General features: G+C 40.9%; 2 protein-coding genes across 5 annotated transcripts in view; one reads left to right on the top strand and one right to left on the bottom strand.

Moving 5' to 3' along the window:
- Window positions 1–23,237, top strand: part of CDH23 (cadherin related 23) — an 818,455-nt gene that overhangs the window by 618,580 nt on the left and 176,638 nt on the right. The gene's annotated exons all lie outside the window — the stretch shown is intronic.
- On the bottom strand, window positions 1,199–18,458 carry C11H10orf105 (chromosome 11 C10orf105 homolog). 2 transcript variants are annotated; one of them, XM_075842755.1, is made up of 2 exons: window positions 18,343–18,458; window positions 1,199–1,931 (listed from the first exon to the last, which is right to left on the bottom strand). In XM_075842755.1, exon 2 carries the CDS (start codon window positions 1,929–1,931, stop codon window positions 1,500–1,502), a length of 432 nt encoding a protein of 143 aa, XP_075698870.1. In that variant the 5' UTR covers window positions 18,343–18,458; the 3' UTR covers window positions 1,199–1,499. The 2 variants fall into 2 exon arrangements, with proteins under 2 accessions (XP_075698870.1, XP_075698869.1); XM_075842754.1 differs by having other exon boundaries at window positions 1,199–1,936; window positions 18,343–18,456.

The following is a 23,237-nucleotide window of genomic DNA, read 5'->3' as shown; positions in this document are numbered from 1 at the left end:
TCGGACCAGACCTCTAAATGCAGACCCCAGACCTGACCCCCTAAACTAATAATGACCACAGACCTGACTCCCTAAACTAATACAGACCCCAGACCAGGCCCCAAAATACAGACCCCTTAAACTAACAGACCCCAGACCAAACCCCCTAACTACAGACACCAGACCCCTTAAACTAATACAGACCCCAGACCTCCTAAATACAGACCCCAGACCAGACCCCTTGAGTACAGATGACATACCAGACCCACTGATAGAATACAGACCCCCTAAATACAGATCCCAGATCAGACCCACTAAGTACAGACCCTCTAAATACAGACCCCAGAAGCCTTAAACAAATCCATGATCCCCTTATACTTACCACGCAGCTCACCTTATGATCTTCTCTCTTGCTGCTGTTCTAGGAGCTGCGGTCATGTGACCAGCAGGTCTCTAATCAGTAACAAAAACTGCAGACATGATGTCATGTTACCTTGATGTCTGCAGGTCCTTTATAGGACATACACAATGCCGTTTTGTCACGGGTTTTTGCGATTAATGGCAAAATCACGGCAAAAACGCATTTGTACTTGGGGCGGCCATTGGCCCCCCTGGGAGCCTCCGGCCCCCGGGTGACTGCCCAAAACACTCAATGATGATCCCCCATTGACCTTTCCCTTCTTTGGGATCCACTTCTGGCTTCGGCTCTAAAAACTGAGCCAAAAACTGCATCAAAACTGTGTGTGTGATCCTAGCCTGAAAGCTCTATACTGCTTCTCATTATTTAGATCTCATCCTCCTTATTGCTTTAAAAAGAATGGCAAAAAAAGCCCAAAACTGCACTCTGCACAAGTTATATAGGCGATTATGAAGACCTATAACTCATTCAGCATTCCAGCTATATTTCAGCTTGTTTCTACGTTATTAAGATAAAACCAAAGGGTATGCATATTAGCTCTAAATATTAGCCCCATAATTAAACTGAGATAATAGAAAAGCACACATAAACCAAACATTATGTTGTCAACTACACAAGCAAAGACTATGCACTTTTATGCTCATTTTGTTTCTGAATAGTCATTACCTCCAGTTAGAGAGAATTCAATTGTGCTTTTCTACGCTACGTAATTTCCCCCGTTTTTCATTTACTTCCTATGTTCATTGTCATGTGTTATATTAAAGAAATGCACTCTAATATTTTAATTTGTAAAAAGGCAACTTTTATTAGTGCTGCATGGTTAATTTTCAATGATTGCAAACTTGTGAAGACGTGCAGCGTGACGTGACGACAATTAATTTAAAAAGCACAACTAAATATAGAAAAATACAACTAAATTTATCTACATCTATTTCATGCTTCGACTCCAGTATCCCGAGTTGAAATAATTTCTATGTGCAAAAACACAGCAGTTATTGCTATAAATGTGTGTTGTACTTCTGTTATCTCTTCAATACTCTGGCCGTTTTCTGCACTTACATCAGTGTTCAGAAAAAAGATGTGAGATGATGACAATACAAAATCACATTTTGGTGGATTCGAAAAAGGACCGGTCTTGAGTGGTTGGTGTCTGCCTTGGACATGTCCTTTGGCACTGAGAGATTGGCCGGCTACGTCTGAAGCTGTTGATGGATTGCCTGAGTGAGCCTAACCTCTTCCAGAGTCTGAGCTGTGGTTCACTGGCATCTTCCACATGATAGGGCATAAATTCCCGTGGTCCATATAGAGACTGATCTAAGGCAGCAGGCTTGCACAGTGTCACAAAAATGAGGCAGGTAGCGAGGAGGAGGAAAATACAAACAAGAGAAATTATGATAGGTAGTGGGTCTGTAAAATCCATTGGAATTTTGGTGGTATTAATGAAAATATTCTCCATGGTAGTGTTAATGGTAGTGGCGATAGCTGTGCTATCTAGTGTTTCGTTATTGAACTTGACTGTAGTTTCAGGGGTCATCTTTCCTGGGAATTAAAAAAATTGATTAATATCAAGATTTTTGTTGCTTGTTAATACACTAATTAACAAGGACATCTGTTTATTATATTCATCTAATTCTAAACAGGCAATGTAAAAAAAAATATGCTTAAAAAGTAATGCTAAAGTTAATTACACAAAATGAAACATTTCTGGTATGCGGTTATACTGATAGGCCGGATTCACACGAGTGTGTTCGGTCCGTGATATACGGACCATATGCCAACAGTATTTCCCGGACTAAACACACTGCAGGGAGCCGGATTCCTAGCGTCATAGTTATCTATGATGCTAGGTGTCACTGCCTCGCTGCGGAAAATTGTCCTGTACTGAAAACATGATTACAGTATGGTACAGTTTTCTGGCAGCGAGGCAGGGACTCCAGGTGTCATAGATAACTATGACTATAGGAGCCCGGCTCCATGTAGTATGTTCGCTCCGCGAAATATTGCCGGCATACAGACCATATTTCACGGTCCAAACACGCTTGTGTGAATCCAGCCTAGATACATAGAGATCACAGAAATCCATTGCAAAGTCTGAATTGCCCCAAAGTTACTACAACACAGCGAGTGACTAAATGCACTCTATGTAACTGCAGCACTGCCTGCAAGTTTACCGCAGAATCCAGCACCCAAAGAAGAGCGCAGCTGACATCACAAGTCACCACCTGCTTGTTAGGGTTGCGGGTCCATAGAAAATCACAACACTGCTGGCTGTGCTCATTGGCCAGCAGACTCTGTGTAGCAGAGTCAGGGAAAAAGAATAGTAGTAGTGTGAGACACAATCGCCAGGAGTATTGGTTGGGTATCTCCCTGCCTATCGGCCCCGAAAACAGACGTCTATATTAGAGGTGCGCCACCTTCCACTGCTAGTAAAGATTTCAAGGAGTTGTTTTTTTTACTGGAGACCTGCTTTGAGAACTTAAAAGCTAATGGTATTTATATAACTAAAACTTTTAAATAAATGCAGTGTCAATGTCAACAACCCAGTATGACGATGGTGATGGTGTTTACTATGACAAAAAGGAGTGTTAATTATTCATCATGTTTTACATAGATTATCCTATTTGACAGTGTAACACATAAATGCAGCTTTCCAGTCCATCACAAGCATGTACCTGACTCAAGCCATTATCTTGATGTTATTACACAGGAGTATTTTGGTGATATTGAATAGTAGTCTTGCTCTCATGCCTAAAGATTGAGCATTCTGTATAAGAAAGTCCATACTTTATACTTTTGAGAATCAGGAATACTTAAGATGTGGAACATTTTGGCCGCTGCAGAATTTTATTTGTAATCCACATGGTAATTATAACAGCTAATGTGCCTCCATAAACAGTGCCAGCAGAGTGCCCTCTGTAAACAGTGCCAGAAAACTACTGCTCATTAGCAAAAGTGCTCGCAAACTACCCCCAAATAAACAATGCTGCAAGCAGAGCCCCGCATAAATCAAGCCAGCATAGTGCCCCAATAGACAATAGTGCCAGCACAGTCCTGCCAATATACAATGCTGCCAGCAGAGATTTAAGAATATGGCAGCCTTTACCTCCCTATATACCTATCTATATAAATACCATTGAAGTCAATATGAAAAATATAAATACATATGCAAAAATATAAATAAATACACATCCCCTGGTGGCAGCTTTTGCAAAAGACTTGCCTGATCTCAACTGGATTTTTTCAAGACTCCTTGACAATTCAATAGAGCAGGCAAGTATTAGAAAGTTGCTAGAATCTACTATTCCTCTAAAGGAAATAAAGAAGTATGATCCAAGAACAACAGGAGCAGCAGCAGCCTGTATTCTGTCTGAGGTACAGCAAACAGCCAATATTCCCTTCTCTAATATCAGATCACTTATGCTTATAGTAGAAATATTTGCGAATTCATGTTTATGCTACTTTTTTATATGTAAAACTAAATTTAAAGTAAGTTGTCAATTTTTGAAACAAATATTTACATTTAAAAGGAAAAAAAAAAGTTAATAATTGATAAATGTTTTTGGGTGTTTTTATATTATATTTAATATTCAGCCTGTTAGGATTACTGGATTAAAATTAACTAGTACGTTGCTTGATATTTTCTTCTAGTAAACTGCTGTCTAATAGAATATTCTAGAATTTTCTAGTCAGGTCTAGTGTAAAGTAACTTACCCATTTAGTTGGAAGAAGTGCAAGTCTGTTAAATAGTAGCAAATAAAAAGTACTGATTTTAGCTGTGGTCCCGGAGGAGAGCAGATGAAAAGCATTTGGTAAAATCTTGTAGAGCTCCTACATTTTGGTTACTTTTTTTATTAGGTCCAGAGTTTTCAGTCGCATAAGGCCTTGTGTTGTATGGCAGCTCAGGTCTGAGTAGGTGTATATATATAACGATAAGTGCAGATCATCTCAGCAGGGAGTCTTCAAAACGAACATGAGGGGATTTGCATACATTAAGGAAAGATGTTTAAGGCAGAACCAGAAATTCTAAGGAATAGGGAGGTGTGAGGGTGTCAAGGGCTTCCTGAGGAAATTGGATTAACAAGGCTCATTGTCTTAAGTGAGACTATATATCTTGTTATTTCCTTATGTGTTTTTGTCAATTTTAAAATATTAAAATCTTAACAGGTAAATAAACTAAAATTCTTACATAGTTCATTTCTTACATACAAAATGCCTCATAAAAGTCAGTGACCTACAACCTTCAATAAGCCAACGTGCGATACATGAAATTACAGAGGGAGCTATGAGAGTTATAAATAGATATTATGAATATCAACTGAAGTGCTGATCTTTATAAGTTGCCTATCACTGGAGTTTGGTTTTGAGATCTTGTTTAGCCGTTAATGTCCATACAACAGTGGTGGTACAAGGTGCGATGGCGCCCTAAGCAGATAAGACAAATTGCACCCCTCCCATAACACACAGCACCAGTCACAATGTGCATCCTTACACTCCCATAGTATTTTACACAGTGTGCACCCCATACAGTCCCCACCACAGTGAGCTCCCATACAGTGCAAGCCACAGTGTTCCGCTAAAATGAAACCCAATGTCACCCATTGGCAGTAAATAAAAGTCAGCCACAATGCCCTACTATTGCCTACGGCACTGTGCCCTGTTGCCAGCCACAATGCTTTTCAGTGTCATCTACAATTTCCTCCCCTTGCCAGACCTTAAATCCCCAATGTCCGCCACAATGCCTACTTATTCCTGTTGCAGTACCCCCTATTTTCAGACTCAATGTCTGACCACTGTCATATGACATAAAGTCCGCATATATCTGGCCACAGAACCCCGTTATTGCCAGCTACAATGCTCCCCCAAAAATTAGCCACAAGCTACAATGTCCCTCAGCCAAAGCCCTCCCTGCTCAATTATTTACTAACCTCATTCCCATTCCTTTGGTGCTGCGGTCCTCTTCTTTATGTGAGCGCTTGTCTGTGGCTGCTAAGATCTAGCTTCCACTTCTTGTGTTAGTGGGAGAAGGAATACCTGGGGGGAGCGATCTATAACAGACTGTTTCTAGCGAGTAGAGATATGTAACGCCACTTATCTCCATTTAATCAGCGCGTTCTACAGCCAGAAAGCATTACTATACTTTTATGCACAATTGTGCCCATCCCATTTCACCCTAGTCAGGTTCCTACCTCACCTACCCCTTGTCCTGGTCCTACCATTCAATAAAATACTATGAACTTGCTGTTGCACAAAAGTCCTCCATAATTTACATTCCACCTCAAATATTTTTGTCTATATGCAGCACCTATGGATTCAGCACTTTCTGAGAGCTATTTCTGATTATTAACTAGATAGCTTTTTCCTAATAAGAGCTATTTCTAACTAACAACAAAGAACCCATTTAAACTGAGTTCCCTAATAGGATATACACTCTTCAACATTGAAATTGCAACACCAAGAAGGAAAAGTTTTTGAATTGTGGAAATCACGGGATCGATAGACATGTTAATGATATGCAAATTATAAAAAAATGGAAACAAAATATTCCAAACATCTTGATTTATTCAGTATCAAGAATGTGTGCCACACGCAGAAATACACGCACTTACATGCCTTGGCATATCAATGAGGTTATTAATGGTTATCTGAGAAATGAATGCTCTTTGGCACACAAATCATCAAGATTGGCTGCTGGCAGCTCCCTTTGCAATTGTCGATCAATGACGTCCTAGATGGGACACTGCAGGCCATGTTAGCACGTTTAGGCCACACAGGCTGCTCACACTAGCACAAGCGTCATGCGGCCTGGCGTTGTCGTGTTGAAAAACGGCTTCTGGGACACTTTGGAGAAATGGCCGTACCATTGGTTCCATGACCAAATTAATGTAATGCTGAGCTGATAGTGTACCTGAAATGAAGACTAGAGGGGTCCAGCTACCATACATTATGCCACCCCACACCATAATCCCGGGAGTAGAATCGGTGTGACTTTCCCTTGTGAAAGCCTCTTCATAGCGTTGCACATGTGGTCTCCAGTCTAATCTCCGGCTATCATTGCATCTGGGATAATAGTGGAACTCATCGCTAAAGAGAACAGACCTCTATTCCAGACTCCATTGCCGTCTTGCTGTGCACCATGATAGCCTTTGAGAGTGGTGGCATGTGGTCAATGGAACACCTGTAGCTGGACGTCTGGCTCGTAGGCCAATGTCGTGCAAGGGCCTTCTGATGGTTTGTGTTGACACTGGTTGCCGTCCTAGCCTTGGGATGTGATGTCCAATTTCACTTGCAGTACAGAATGGATCACTATGCGCCATTCTTCCAATCAGACGATCCGTCCGTGCAGAGGTTCTCATACAGTGTCTTGCATCTTGCTGTCATTCCCATTCGTTGTTGTTTTCCCAACCTCCGGAACACTCAACATTGAACAGTGCTGACATTTCGGCCTAGGCGCGTATTCATCTGCCGGAGAGGTAAACTAAGGTCTCTCAGTTAAAGGATTCTGTCCCACTTATTTTGCGACAAGTGGCGTCAACTGGCATGTCGACGAACAGGAGCCATCGCACAATCAACCCACACCACTAGAATCAGATTTGTGAGGTTTCATGTGGTTAAAAAACTTTGCTTTCACTCTGGCTTTTATGCCTCCCGCATTCCACAGATTGGTGCTCGGTGCTTGAAAATGTGATAATTTGCAGATTTTAGCTACACCTCGTATTCCCTCCATTTGCATAACCTTACGGCTTGCCTTTCTTGGTGTTGCAATTTCAATGTTGAGTAGTGTATGAAATGGGGTTTCTAAACTAGACAACTCCTTTCTTATATCATAATACCAGGTACAAGGTAAGTGTACTTCATCTTTCCTTTTAAATTTACTTGAGATTAGTATCTAGTTGCTATTGATACTTGGTTGATGAGTCGGTGGCATTCACCCTACCTTCATAGATGTAAATCATAGTAGTCAATACATAAATCAGAATCTATATTTGTCATTGAAATGTTTCTGAAGAAAAAAAAAAAAACACCAGAGAAAACAGCACATTGCTGCGATCTCCTCTGTCGGCTATATTTGGGAGCTGAAAAATATAATGCCCGCATAGGAATCAATTTGCATGTTTCCAGCTATCATCTTCTCTGATCTGCCAGTCTTGTAGCTATGAGGTATGAAACACAAAATGTACTCAGTATGCAAATATGTGGTATGTGCCCAGGTTTTTAAACCTACTCTATGTAAGAAAATGGTACTGGAGATGTAGTGCAGCGTCTTCTCTGTAGGGTTTGTCAATAGCTAGAAACGTTATAGCAAAGCACACAGGATGAGCAAAATTAATCTACTGAAGAATACGGAAACCAAATAGAGGCAAAAATATCTGTTCCATAAGAATCTGAGAAAGTTGGAGGAGACTTGTAGTGATGTATAACAGACAGGGGGATGTTAATAAAGCATGGAAAGGTGGGTTTGGAGGCAGGACTATGTGACTCTTCAGGATAGCGGCTCTGCCCCATGATGATTTAATTAATAATTAGCATATAGTGTGCGCTGTTGTTAAAAGTTGATTTTATAGATTTTGCTGCATCTGAAAAAATCATACAAGGGAAATTTTTGTCAGGTCATGTATTACCGCAAGGGTTTAAAACTACCTGACAGGTTCCCATTAAATATACACTGAATTGAAAACAATTCCGTCTGCCCTGAAATTTTGTCATTATAAATATATCCTATATAATTACACCTCCAGAACCAAGCTCATACATATATGTAGTACCAGAACCAAGCTCAATGCATATATACAGCACAAGAACAAAGCTCAGTACATAAATACAGCTCCAGAACCAAGCTCAATAGATATATACAGCACCAGAACAAAGCTCAGTACATAAATACAGCTCCAGAACCAAGCTCAATAGATATATACAGCACCAGAACAAAGCTCAGTACATAAATACAGCTCCAGAACCAAGCTCAATAGATATATACAGCACCAGAACAAAGCTCAGTACAAGTGATTGGCAGGACAAGTTATTCTACCCTGCCAATCAGCTCTTTTCAGGGTCTTTTAACGACACTAGCGGCACTTGCGTCATTGAAAGGAGCTGAATGGCTGGGCACGGAATGTGCCCAGCCATTCAGCGCTTATGCATGTAATTCTGTCTGCGTCCAATAGACGCAAGTACAATTATAGTGCAGGAGGGGGTGGCAGCGGCTGGTTTCAGTGGTGCCGCCGCTGGAGTTAAATAGTTGAAGTGGTCTGTTGCTTTTTTTTCATTGAATGACACCAATAATTTCTAAGAAATGTTTAAGTAGTTGATTATAACCAAAGGTGTGTGTGTGTGTGTGTGTGTGTGTGTGTGTGTGTGTGTGTGTGTGTATATATATATATATATATATATATATATATATATATATATACATACACATAAAACTGGATCTGTGCTAAATGTCTTTACAATTGCTAATCATAAACCACTTGTTCTGCCAATGAATCCAAAAATATGAAATTAATCTAGCAGCTTTGAGAAATGGGAGAAAGCATTGCTAACTTAGCAAGTCAATTGTCTGTGATAATTAGAGTAACATTTTCTATATACTCAATTTAACCTAGACAAGTTTTGGGAACTGATTCATTGTAACAAAGAAAGATGGTTTAAAGTGCATTACAGCTCCAACATCCCCTGCTGAAGACGGATAGGAATAGTGGCCGTTCAGCAGCACATCCAAAGAATATAATCCCTGCCTTAGGAAAAGATGCAGCAAGCAACTGGCTTGTTGTTAATATGAAATGTTAGTGCCTTGAAGCGGAAAGCTTCAATACATACGCTACTTCTACCGGTGCACAGGGCTTGTTCAGTGGATTTGAAGTGTGAATGAACTACATTTTATGTCACAGGCATCTATCGTTTTACATTTTTTCTTTGAAATAGTGCTCTTAGCAGTTGGCTTTCTAACAGAAGATCTTGCCTTTTGCGCGCACAAATCAAAATATTGATTTCCCCATGAATAAACAGAACAATGTATTTTGAGGAAGGGAGATGTAGAAAATCAATTTTACCTTGTGGCATGATAGGAATGACAAACTGACTTCTGCTTCTATCCTCAAAATACCCATCACTAACACAGTTTGCAATCGATCTTCTAGTGCTGTATCCTTTCAGCAAAGCTGGGGAGTATATTGTACTATAATGTCATATTTTTATACAAGGGTTCAAGGGTTTCCACACAGCTTTAACATGTGATGTAGGTTTACTGAATTTTTAGCATTGGTAAAGGGAATAAGAAAGACTCCTTTTACATTTAGGCCCTTATAACGCAAAACCAGCAATTGAACACCACAAAAGTGTAGAACTACACATTGAATTCCTGATTACACCAGGATTTCAACTGAACAGTTACTGAAAGAGAAGTGACAATGATAAAGAGATCCTGTAGACCATTGTTCCCAGTGTGATTTGGAAGTTATAATGCTAAAAGGATATTCTCTGGAGGACCCCACCATTAAAAAAAAACTTCTCACACAGTCTGTAGGCCTTTGGTTTTTTAAAAGGAATCTTTCATCAAAACATAATTGATTAATTTAATCAAGTTTATATGTTAAGTGCACTTGAATAAAAAAAAAAAAAAAGGTGTACGTCCAGAAACCACGTTAGTTCCCGCACACGGGCGTACAGTCACGCCCTGCAGATAAAGCGAGCACAGGAGCTGTGAGCGCTTTATCTTCAGCAGTTGTTATACACAGCCGACATGCCGCTGCGATGGCTGTTACCGCCGATCGCAGCCATTTAACCCCTTCAATGCGGCTGTCAATGACGTTCGCCGCATTGAAGTGGTTTACAGAGGGAGGGAGCTCCCTCTGTACCCCCCGGGCCCCCCCCACGATGGATCGCGGGTGGCGATGGTTGCTATGGCAACCCGGAAGCCGTTGCTAGGCTTCCTGGTTTCCCAGGTACGGAAGCCTATTAGGTCCTGCCCGAGGCAGGACCTAATACGCTAACTGTCAGTTGAAGAATGACAGTTACAATACACTGCACTACATAAGTGTTGCAGTGTATTGTACCGGGGATCAGAAGACCAGATCTTCAAGTCCCCAGGTCAGTGTAAAAGAAAAAGTACAAATTTTTCAAAAAAATGTGAAAGAAAAATAAATAAATAAATAATAAAAACAACACTTGCCCTGTTTCCCTGATCAACTCCTTTATTATTAGAAAAAAAATGAAAACATGAAAAAAACTATACATAATAGGTATCGCCGCGTTCGGAACGTCCTGATCTATAAAATGTCACATTATTTTTACCGCACAGTGAACACCGTAAAAAAATTTTTTATAAAAAGTTGCAAGTAACGCAAAATGGTACCAATAGAAACTACAGTTCGCCACGCATAAAACAAGCCGTCACGCAGCGATATCAACTAAAAAATAAAAAAGTTATGGCTGTCAGAAAATGGCGACACTAAAACATGATTTTTTTAGAAAAGAGTATTTTTATTGTGGGAACGTAGTGAAACTTAAAAAGACAATATAAATTTGGTGTCCCTGTAATCGTATCGACCCGCACAATAAAGTTAACATGTTATTTATACTGCACGGTGAACACTGTAAAAAAAACAAAAAAATAAACGTGCTGGCATTGCTGTTTTTTGGTTTCCTCATCTCCCCAAAAATTTCATAAATGGTGATAAAAAAAAAATCGCATGTACCCCAAAATGGAACCAATAAAAATTACAGCTCATTCCACAAAAAACGCGCCCTCACACAGCTCCGTCACCGGAAAAATAACACGTTATGACTCTCAAAACGCAATGATGCAAAATGACGTCCCAGACTCATTTTTTAGGTCCAGTAGAATTTCACTAAATACCCCACATCGTCATTTGCTGGACCCCAAAGGTGGACCTTGTAGATGCAGCGGAGATGAGGAAACTTTAGGGCCTTGTGCGGCTTATAGGGCTAATGAAGAAGTCAAAGATTAGGCAACACTGGAGCCCAGATATTTTGTATAATACCCAATAAACCCGGCCTGTGTATAAAGGATTGGTTCAAAGCGACCACACCAATCCATGGATTATTCATTCACCCCATTATTACATCATCCTAATATGCCCTGATGTACTCCGCCCAGTTTACATATACCCTGATGTACTCCGCCCAGTTTACATATGCCCTGATGTACTCCTCACAGCTTACATATACCCTGATGTACTCCTCTCCCCAGCTTACATATAGCCTGATGCACTCCGCCCAGCTTATATATACCCTGATGTACTCCTCTCCCCAGCTTACATATACCCTGATGTACTCCGCACAGTTTACATATACCCTGATGTACTCCGCCCAGCTTACATATAGCCTGATGTATCCGCACATATTACATATACCCTGATGTACTCCTCACAGCTTACATATACCCTGATCTACTCCGCCCAGCTTACATATATCCTGATGTACTCTGCACATATTACATATACCCTGATGTACTCCGCCCAGCTTACATATACACTGATGTACTCCGCCTAGCTTACATATAGCCAGATGTACCCGCACATATTACATATATCCTGATGTACTCCGCCCAGCTTACATATACCCTGATGTACTCCGCCCAGCTTACATATACCCTGATGTACTCCGCACAGTTTACATATACCCTGATGTACTCCACCCAGCTTACATATGCCCTGATGTACTCCGCCCAGTTTACATATGCCCAGCTTACATATGTGCCCACATTATTAGATAAAATACCACTAAAACACCAAGCAAAATCTGCGCTTCAAAAGCCAAATGGTGGTCCAACTGAGCCTGGCAGTGTGCCGAAACGGCAATTTATGACCACATATGGGGTATTATTGTATTCTGGAGAACCCGCTTAACAATTTATGGGATGTGTGTCTACGGTGGTACAAGCTGGGCACAACACATTGGGCACTGAAATGGCATATCTGTGGAAAACAGCAATTTTCAATCTGCAACATCTATTGTTTACTCATTTTTGCAAAACACTTGTGCGGTCAAAATGCTCACTACACCCCTAGATCAATTCTTTGAGGGATCTAATTTCCAAAATGGGGTAATTTATCGGGGGTACCACTGTACTGGTACTATACCTCAATGCAACATGGTGTCAAAAAACGATTCTTGTAAAATCTACACTCCAAATACTAAATGGCGCTCCTTCCCTTTAGAGCCTTGCTGTGTGTCCAAATAGCAGTTTATGACCACGTGTGGGGTATTTCCCTACTCTGAAGAAGTTGCTTTACAAATGTTATGGTGCTTTTTCTCCTTTATTTGTTGAGAAAATGAAAAATTTCTTATTGGAAAATAATGTAATTTTCATTTTCACTGCCCATTTCTAATAAAATATATGAGACACCTGTGGGGTCAAAATGCTCACTACACCCCTAGATGAATTCCTCAATGGGTGTAGTTTGCCAAATGGAGTCACTTTTTTTCCACTGTACTGCTACCTTAGGAGCTTTACAAATGTGACATGGTGCCGAGAAATCAAACCAGCAAAATCTGCACTCCAAAAGCTAAATGGCGTGCCTTCCCTTCTGAGTCCTGCTGCTTGCCCAAACAGCAGTTTATGACCACATGTTGGGTATTTCCGTACTCTGGAGAAGTTGCTTTACAAATGTCGGGGTGCTTTCCATCATTTATTTGTTGAAAAAAATAATTTTTTTTGAGGTAAAGCTACATCTTATTGGAAAATAATGTGATTTTTCATTTTCACTGCTCAACTAATGAAATCTATGAAACACCTGTGGGGTCAAAATGCTCACTACACCCCTAGATTAATTCCTCAATGGGTGTAGTTTGCCAAATGGAGTCACTTTTGGGTAGTTTTCACTGTACTGCTACCTAAGGGGCTTTGCAAAAGCGACATGGCGCAGAAAAACCAATCCAGCAAAATCTGCTCTCCAAAAGCCAAATGGCGCTTCCTCCCTTCTGAGCCCTGATGTGTATTCATACAGTGGTTTATTATCACATATGTGGTATTTCCGTACTCTGGAGAAGTTGCTTTACAAATGTTATGGTGATTGTTCTCCTTTATTTGATGAGAAAATGAAACATTTTTATCTAAAGCTACGTCTTAGTGGAAAAAAATTAAATTTTTCATGTTTACTGCCCAATTCTAATCAAATCTATGAAACACCTGGGGGATCAAAATTCTCACTACACCCCTAGTTGAATTCCTCTAGGGGTGTAGTTTCCCAAATGGAGTCACTTTTGTGGGGTTTCCACTGTACTGGTACCTTAGGAGCTTTACAAATGCGACATGGTGCCGAGAAATCAAACCAGCAAAATCTGTACTTCAAAAGCTAAATGGCGTGCCTTCCCTTCTGAGTCCTACCGCTTCCCCAAACAGCAGTTTATGACCACATGTTGGGTATTTCCGTACTCTGGAGAAGTTGCTTTACAAATGTTGGGGTGCTTTTTGTAGGTAAAGCTACATCTATTGGAAAATAATTTAATTTTTCGTTGAAGCGCAGATTTTGCTTGGTGTTTTAGTGGTATTTTATCTTATAATGTGGGGGCATATGTAAGCTGGGCAGAGTACATCAGGGTATATGTAAGCTGGGTGGAGTACATCAGGGCATATGTAAGCTGTTGCTTTAAAAACTGTGTGTTTTTACTTTTTACCAACTGGGCGTTGTAAAGAGAAGTGTATGACGCTGACCAATCAGCGTCATACACTTCTCTCCATTCATTTTTAGCAGTACTTGCAACACAGCGTGATATCGCAAGATCACACTGTGCTGTCACATACTCCCACATTAACTTTACCGAAGTGTCTTGAGAATGAATAGACATCGCTTTCAGCCAGGATGCGATGTCTATTCTACTCCCGACACTTCGATAAAGTTTCTGTGAATGACAGCACAGCGTGATCTCGCGAGATCACGCCGTGCTGTGTGAGTAGGTCCCACACAAACTTTACCGAAGTGTCGGGAGTGTGAATAGACATCGCGTCCTGGCTGAAAGCTGTTGCCGGGGATTCCGCTCCTGGAGCGCTCCGCTTGATGTCTCTGTTCATATAGAAGCCCTTGTTGTCTGTGTCCATCTATGGACAGTGACGTCAAGGGCTTCACCTGGAGTGGAATCCCCGGTCACAGAGTCGGCAACGCTGTGGACAGGGATTCCGCTTTAGGAGTTGCCCCTGATGTCACTGTCTATATATGGACAGAGACATCAAGCGCTCCGTCCAGGAGCGGAATCCCCGGCCACACGGGGATTCTGCTCCTTCAGGGAGCTACAGTGGCGCTAGTAGATAGCAGTGCAGGGAGATACCTCCCTGCTCTGCTATACTGGGGGTCATCACGGGCACCCTCATGCCCAGTGTCGCTGCTAGCAGCCGCTATGGCTGCTACAGTGGTAGAAACACCACTGATTCACTGTGAAGAAGCGCCCGGGGGAAAGGCAACTGCTGAGTCGCCGGGCCTGGGCGCTTCTAAACCAAGCAGGGGAAAGGAGCCAGCGCAGCACCCCCTTCCACCTGCTGGAGTGCTGCGCCCTGTGCAATGGCACAGGTCGCTCACACACCTATGGCTGGCCCTGATGATAGCCTTACACACAGCAACCTAGTAATTATTATTAATGGTTGTGCATGGTTTAATGTTTATTATTTATGCCAATGCTTCAAGGGGAAAATACCTCTGTGGTACAACATCCGATATAGCATGCCATGATTTCCTATTTCTTTCGGACCCATAAAAATTCAACAACAAAAACCCTCCTTATGCTTACATATAAAGTCTATTGGCACTAAACTATGGTAAATTTCCTCTTAGGCCAGATTCACACGAACGAATGCAAACTCGGATGTTAGTTTTTCACGTCCAAGTAGCACTCGTGCGGGTCTTGTTTTCACGGACCCCCATAGACTTGAGTCTATCAAGGCATCCATGAAAAAGGAAGAAGTTAGCACATGTTCTTTGTTTCAACGGACCCTTCACACGGTCCGTTGAGACAACGGCCATGTGAACGGCTCCATTGAAATACATGCGTCCGTGTGATGGCCATCACGCAGACGTATAGTACTATGGTCATCTGAATTCGGCCTTAAAAGTAGACTTTAGCCAGTAGGCTTCTCTCTTTGTGTCTCATTGTTTATAGACACTCTCCGGTATAAATTTTTACATTATCAGTTGTCCTTGTCAAATATGGTGGTTTCTGCTGACTATAATCTAATGTCTATATCATGACTATCTATAGTCTATTGCAGACACTGTTGCACACTGTTAATGTAGATTTAACTGAATAATGTGAAATCTATCCAAATCAAGTCTTCGGAAAACCCTACACTTTGTTCAGAATGTGGTATGATACTTTCACATAGGATACCAAGTCAACACTTTTTTTTAATCTGCTTTCGTTCACTTAAGTATTGCCTCTTTATTTGGTTGATGTAGGAAATACTTGGTAAAACGATGTGCCATCTGCTGATAGAATGTGTATGTACACGTCTGGGCTTTGTACTTTTTTATATTTCTAATAGTATTAAATGTAAATTCTGTCCAAAAAAAAAATGTAAACTAATTATTTTCATAGAGAGTACTTTGACTTCCCTAATGAATTTTTTTTTCACCAGTATGTAGCAACATCTTTCTACTGGTGGCTTAGGGATAAAGATGATACCAGTCCCCAAATATGCGAAGGAGGACCAGGTGAAGGACGGGCAGGGGACTTATCTCCCTGCTCTTTTTAAAAATATAGAATTAACACATTCTGCTTTCACAGGAGATTTGCCACTTAATATCACTTGTTTATAAGGGTTCCTCTTTTATTGTTAGTTCATCTTTTAGATGCTTGTGTCTTCGTTTGCAAAGAAGTGTATGATAAATGACCTCTGCTATGTCCTCAAAGTTTATTTTTGTTAATAAATTAAAAGGCTGTTTGGGGAAAGGCGAAGATCAACCCTATAAATATATATGAACCAATGACTTCTGTGTACAATAAATTAAATATCAAACACAACCTATTATTTTAAAGACAAACGCAATTTTGACATGTCTCCGGCATATACATGTTCTGGTGTATTAGGGCTTCCTACAGTATTCTGTAAATATAGAATATTCATCCATAAAATTAAAGTTATGTAATATTCTAATATTTAAATTCCATACCATTTTCATGACACTTCCTTTCTGTCAGAGTATGGAAACATTCTTGTTTATGCAGATAATGTCCGACCAACAAAGGTACAGTGTCAGTAGCACATGATCACTACAGGTTTTCAGACTCCGGATGTAAAGAAGAATGTTTCCATTCACCAGCAGCAAGCAGATACCTTGGAAACAGTGAAGACCTCATAAATATAGGCCATATTAAAATCACAATTATCATCCGTTCTTTCATGGAACATTTGAAAAAGTTAAAAAAAGAAAAATGCAGCCATTGACAAAAGTTTATCAGTTGCATTTGTTTTGTTTTTTTTGTCAGTTCTTCACAGCTGCAATAAATAAGACAATTGATAGAACAATTTTGTCATCTCATCCGTTGTAACATTGTAATAAGTCAGACGAGATATTGGAAAATTGGATGTTATAATTGACATCTATCCCATAGATCTCTTATCAGTCACCATATAGATGAATGTTAAAATGACAGATAAGTCAACTTATGTTGTTAGTGCCGCTCGGGAAAAAGTTGCAGGCAGCGTTTTCCCGTCATCATAAACAATGGGCCTTCCAATGACGAAAGACAACTAAACCAATCTGTCAAGTGTCAAAACCGCGTCCCATTGAAGTACGTAGGTCTGTTTGATGTTTATTTCTTACTACCAATAAAAAAAAAACGTTTGGTCACAATAGACAAACCGGATGAAATGTTTTCTCTGTCAGGCAGCATTAGTGATCTTTAAGCATATTAATGTATGACGCATCCAGGGCAAGAGGAAGAAATTCACAAGGGCTGCTGCCACTTTTGGATCTCCACCACCCACCCAGATCCTCTCAGCCCTTTCCAGACATTGCAATCAGCAAGACGAGAGACTTAAAAAATATTTAGCGCATACCCTCAACAATATGGAAGTCTTAACTAGTGGAAATCGAGTGGACCAGTGTCCATGTTCGCTGCCATAGAAAGAGGGAAAGAAGCAGCTACCAGATCACTCTAGGGTCCCTTTAGCAACAAGCTGAAATTATTTTCTTCAACAGCAGAAACTGGGGAACATTTGGGATACCCCCATACACATTGGATTCTCATCAGATCCGGTTGACATCAACGGTACTTGATGAGAAATCCCTAATATTTCCATCCAGCGTGAGACGTGCATTGTGACCCTGTTATTTTCTGCCTAATCGCCACCAGCACACTTGATCCAGCCCAGGAGGCCACTATATTCTAACCAAAACGTGTCAAATATTGTAAATACCATTTCATTGTGCATGTAAGTAAAAGATACAGTAAGAAGGTTCTGCAGGTGCACGGTGCGGAGTCAAACAATGACCGCTTGAGATCGGTACCCATGCAGCATTCATTTTAGTATCGCTTATCAGATACTGCTGCTCCTCTTCTCCGTCTCTGTGGATTTAGCTACAAACTGTGAGCTAACTCAACATCACAGACAAGGTTGACACCTTTTATCCTCCTGAGAGATTGATGGCGAGTACATTCATTTCGAAGTCTCTTTAAAGCTGGAGAATGGGCACAAGAGTCTCCTTATGAAAGCACTGCCAATCCTAAAAGAAGACCTGTGACCTGTGAGAGGGATGGGGCTTCACTCAAGACCTGAATGTGATTAGAAAGGTTATATTAGACTTTTATGTGGCCTTCCTCAGCTTCATCCACAAGTCTCTAACACGGTTCGGTCAATTATGGTGGCTCTGCCTCTTGATGCACAATCCTTGCTTATTTCTGGACCTGTGAACATTCAGATTATAGCAGGTCCCACTAGGTTTGTAAATGTAATGAATTTACATTACAACATTTAAGTTAACGGCAAATCCCACCTGATTATAAGATTTCTCATCCAGTCCTCAAGTCTCGCATGGTCCTGCAGATCCCTGCTGGATGCCTGTTTTTCTCAAACTTCGTTGCCCTTTGCTGGGGGGTTGGATGGAAAGATAGAGGCAGCAAGAGGGAGGAGAGGGGTGTGGGTGATGCAGACAAAAGAGAGAAAGTAAAATGTTAATGGAAACAAATTAAAAACACTTCTTAAATCTCTCTGTATCTGCAGCACAAGGGTAATGTGTAGTGGCATCAAGGGGGTCACAATGTAATCTTGGGGTAATCTTGCACTTTTGCCTTTACTTTTTATTACATCTTTTCCGGACTTGTTTTCCTTGACAAAGTTTAATGTTGTCTTCCAAACAGCTCATTTCCCCCTGTGGGATGTTTACATGGTACAGTCTGGTAGCTGGATTTCGTTCACTGAATGCCAGCCGTCAGGTTGCTCTGAAGTTGAGATGGGTTTTAAAGAGGAGGGGGAGGGAGAGATGTTGTAAAGGTTTGTATAAAGAGCCTCTTTATATTCTACCCCACAAGAGCTTTTCCTGGCACATTTTATTTTAACATTTCCATTGATAAATATTTTTTTAAAGCAGTTAGGAATAATATAATATGACGTCCTTTATTGTATATAGCGCTGATTGTATATGCCCATTAATGATAACTAAAGTTGTCAAATGATATTGAGATATTGAAATCATTAAAATTGAATCGTAGCAGGAAAAGCGATGTGCAAACCCATCCAAAGTCAACAGTTTCAAAAACGATTTTTGCAAAAGGGATGGTGTCTGTGTGAACTTATATTATGCCCGTCATCCTGATCTACCTGCACCAATAGCCGGACTGGTTATTGATGTTGTATTCTTTATTCAAAATGACGTTTTATTTTATATTTTGAAATCTTTATTTTACAATACCTACATATATAAGCAATCAGTCAGGGGAACGCAACTTTCAATTGCCTCTTGTAACTTGCTTAAAGGGGTTGTCCACGAACCGACAACCGATGACCTATCCACAGGTCATCAATTGTCCGATCGTGGAAAAATACACATTAATAAAAATAAAATTAAATATTCTATTTTGTATAAAAAGAAACAAAACCGGAAAAGATGTATTAAAACTGTGAATATCTTAACAGCTGTAATAAAAAAATATACAGTCATGGACAGAAGTCAAGTTTGGATCAAAGAGAATCACTGATCCAAGACAGTGCTTTAGACAATAGCAGAATACAGACTGTTACGGCAGCTTCTGTCTACTTCATATTGACAAAGACAACAGACTGCCATACTTAGCACCTTGCATTCTGCTGATGGATCTGCGAGGACCTTCTAAAGGGAACAATTCCGATAGTATCATACTGTGGAATTGCTACTTGTGCTAAGGGTCCTTTTACAGCGGCTGGCACTCAGATTTCTGCCACAGTTCTAACGGTGGATCATCACGAGAATTAGCTCCATTGTCATTCAATGGGGCTAATCTGCAGCTTTTCCGTACGAAGTCCGCGACATTAATGAACATGCTCGGTATTCTCACACACATTTTATTTCCCATCTATATTCACTCTCATTGCGCTGAATGTTGGTAAATTATAACCGTATAATAAAATAATGATCAAATAATAAATAACATATAATAAGTAATACAAATCAGAATGAAAGGCAAAAGAAAGCGTACATGTGACATTTATGATGCAGTTTATATTCATATGAAATTTTGCCATGATTCATATGAGAGTTTGTCATACATTTTGCACTTATATAAACACATCATTTTCCAGATAAACTTCTGAAAATAATCTAACCAGACTAGTAAGAATCAATGATAAGCAATCCTGAATAGCGCCCCCTATAGCAAAATGATAGGCCTAATCACTAGATTGGACAGAAATACTAGACTGGATGTGGCCAGCTTCAGGCAGCAAAGCATTGCTCATCTTCCTACCGTTATCTTTCCCCCTTTATAACTTCACTTTTACTGAGCAATTTCTGAGTTACGATATCATTTTCATTAGCACCAGTGTTTACACCTAATGGGCAGAACAATAAGCTTTCTGAAAAAATTCATGCATTCGAGGGAGAAGATTCTATTTTTTATGCATGAAAAATCAATAACTTCAATGATGAAGGATATTTTTATAATTTAATGATTCGTTTTGCTCATTTACATTTCCAGAGCTGGATTTACCTATAGGCACAGTAGGTGGCCCTAGAATAAACATGTCTGTTGAAAGTAAAATTTGCCTACAAATGCACTGAACAGTGTACATTCATCCATAAACGATGGGTATTTATATGGTAATTAGGTACTTGCAGTGCTGTGGGAGGGGGACCAAGGGTGGGACAAAAGGAAGACTGCATAGATTTTTATTTTTTTCTGCTTTATTATATAACAGCAGACAAACATTTTATAGTTATACATGACGTAAAATATGGCCTATGTGATGGGGGGAGACTAAGGTGCCAAACAATCTGTGCCTACAGGCACCAAAGTTGTAAATCCAGTACTGCTTCCAGTTATTACATAAGCTCATAACTGTTTAAGTATGAACGCTTGAAAATAGTTCTTAAAGAGGCTCTGTCACCAGATTCTCAAATCCCTATCTCCTATTGCATGTGATCGGCACTGCAATGTAGATAACAGGCCGACTTATGAGCTATTTTATATATATGGCCGACTTCAAAATGGCCGCCATGGTCAACACCCAGCTTGAAAAGTTTCCCCCCTCCAATATACTAATGTGCCACAAACAGGAAGTTAATATCACCAACCATTCCCATTTTATTTAGGTGTATCCATATAAATGGCCCACCCTGTATATTTATAGCGGGTGTTGGGAAAGGGGTAAAATAAATGAAAGCAGATTAGGGAAGGTCAATGCCAATTGCAATGTGTGCTTTACATGTGTAGACTGTTAAATTATCCAAAATGATTTTTTGATACTTTTCATTTTCTCCTTATTCCTAAAGTGCAGCTGTCTATCGCAGATCTCAGTGCTGATGAAAATGACCACTTATGTTAATGTTAAAACTGACAACATCCAGCTTGATTTTATCTCCCAGTTCCGTAGTAGCACATGATCCCATTCCCTCCCTTATTCCCCCTTCTTCACTTTCAGAATTTGACCAAATAACAGAGGAAGTCTCTAACCTACTTTCTTCTTTTTGCACTACTACCTGCATTAGTAATTCTATTCCCTCGTACCTGGTCCAGTCTCTTTCTCTTTAGCTGTCACTAGACACCTAACTAAAATATTTAACTTGTTTTTTTTTTCTGGGATCCTTCCCTCCTCTTTTGGCATGCTGTTATAACCCCATTACTGAAAAAACATTTCTTGACCCATCCTGCGCTTCTAACTCCCCTTCATCTCCAAACTCCTGAAATGCTTGGTTTACACTCGCCTTATCCGCTATCGCTCTACTAACTCTATTCTTGACCCCTTACTATCTGATTTCTGCATTCTACACTTTACAGAAACTGCCCTTGCTAAAGTCTCAAATGATCTCCTGACGGCTAAATCTAACAGCAAATACTCTATACCAGGGGTCTCAAACTCGGCCGGGTAAGTGGGCCGCATATAGAAAAAATGGGAAGTTGACGGGCCGCATTACTTTCAAATTTGATACAATACAAAATTATTATTAATCAATTAGTTATTTGAACTACAATAACACTATATTACTATAATAATACTACATTACTATAATAATACCGCTAGGTTTAAAATTTGAGATATTTCTCCACATGCTTATTTCAACAATCCAGCTTTCCAGTTTAAGTGTCGCTAAATGCAGTCCGGCGGCTCAGTTAGCACCGTTTGGCAGACACACGTTAAGATTGGGCAGCCCCTTTTTAGATAGTGCCACAGTGCCCTCTGTAGATGCTGCCACAGTGCCCTCGGTGGATGCTGCCGCAGTGCCCTCGGTGGATGCTGCCGCAGTACCCTCGGTGGATGCTGCCGCGGTGCCCTCGGTGGATGCTGCCGCGCTGCCCTCGGTGGATGCTGCCGCGCTGCCCTCGGTGGATGCTGCCGCGGTGCCCTCGGTGGATGCTGCCACGGTGCCCTCGGTGGATGCTGCCGCTGTGCCCTCTGTGGATGCTGCCGCAGTGCCCTCTGTGGATGCTGCCGCAGTGCTCTGGATTTGTTTGGAGTATGGGACCTGATGTTACAGTACAGTTGTGACTGCAGCACTGGATGTGACTGGAGTATAGGACATGATGTTACAGTAGAGTTATGACTGCAGCTCTGGATGTGACTGGAGTATATCACATTATATAATAGTAGAGTTGTGACTGGAGCTCTAGATTTATTTGGAGTATAAGACAAGATGTTTCCATCTGCATCTACTGATCTTGCAGTAGAGTTGTGAGTTTAGCTGTGGATGTCTCTGGAATATAATACATGATGTTACAGTAGAGTTGTGAGTGCAGCTCTGGATGTGACTGGAGTAAAGTACATGATATAATAGTAGAGTTGTGAGTGCAGCCTGGGATTCCAGCTCTGCTCCTGACTTTACTTTCCATATATGAACAGAGATGTCAGGGGCAACCCCAGAGCTGGAGTCCCGGGCAGAGCGCTAGTAGGCTCTTCCTGGGACTCCAGCTGTGCTCCTGACATCACTGGGACTCCTGCTCTGGGGAAGCCCCTGACGTAATTGTCGATGTATGGACAGCGATGTCAGAGGCTTCCCCAGAGCAGAGCCTATACTAGCGCTCTGCCCGGGACTCCGCTCTGGGGAAGACCCTGACACACTGTCCATATATGGGCAGTGATGTCAGGGAATTCCACAGAGTCCCGGAGCAGAGCCTGTACTAGCGCTCTGCCTGGGACTCCGCTCTGGGGAAGACCCTGACAAACTGTCCATATATGGGCAGTGATGTCGGGGAATTCCAC

This window comes from Rhinoderma darwinii, chromosome 11 (genome assembly GCF_050947455.1).
Source record: "Rhinoderma darwinii isolate aRhiDar2 chromosome 11, aRhiDar2.hap1, whole genome shotgun sequence".
NCBI lineage: Eukaryota > Metazoa > Chordata > Amphibia > Anura > Rhinodermatidae > Rhinoderma > Rhinoderma darwinii.
The sequence above is the reverse complement of the archived record's forward strand: the minus strand, read 5'-3'. Positions and strand labels throughout refer to the sequence as shown.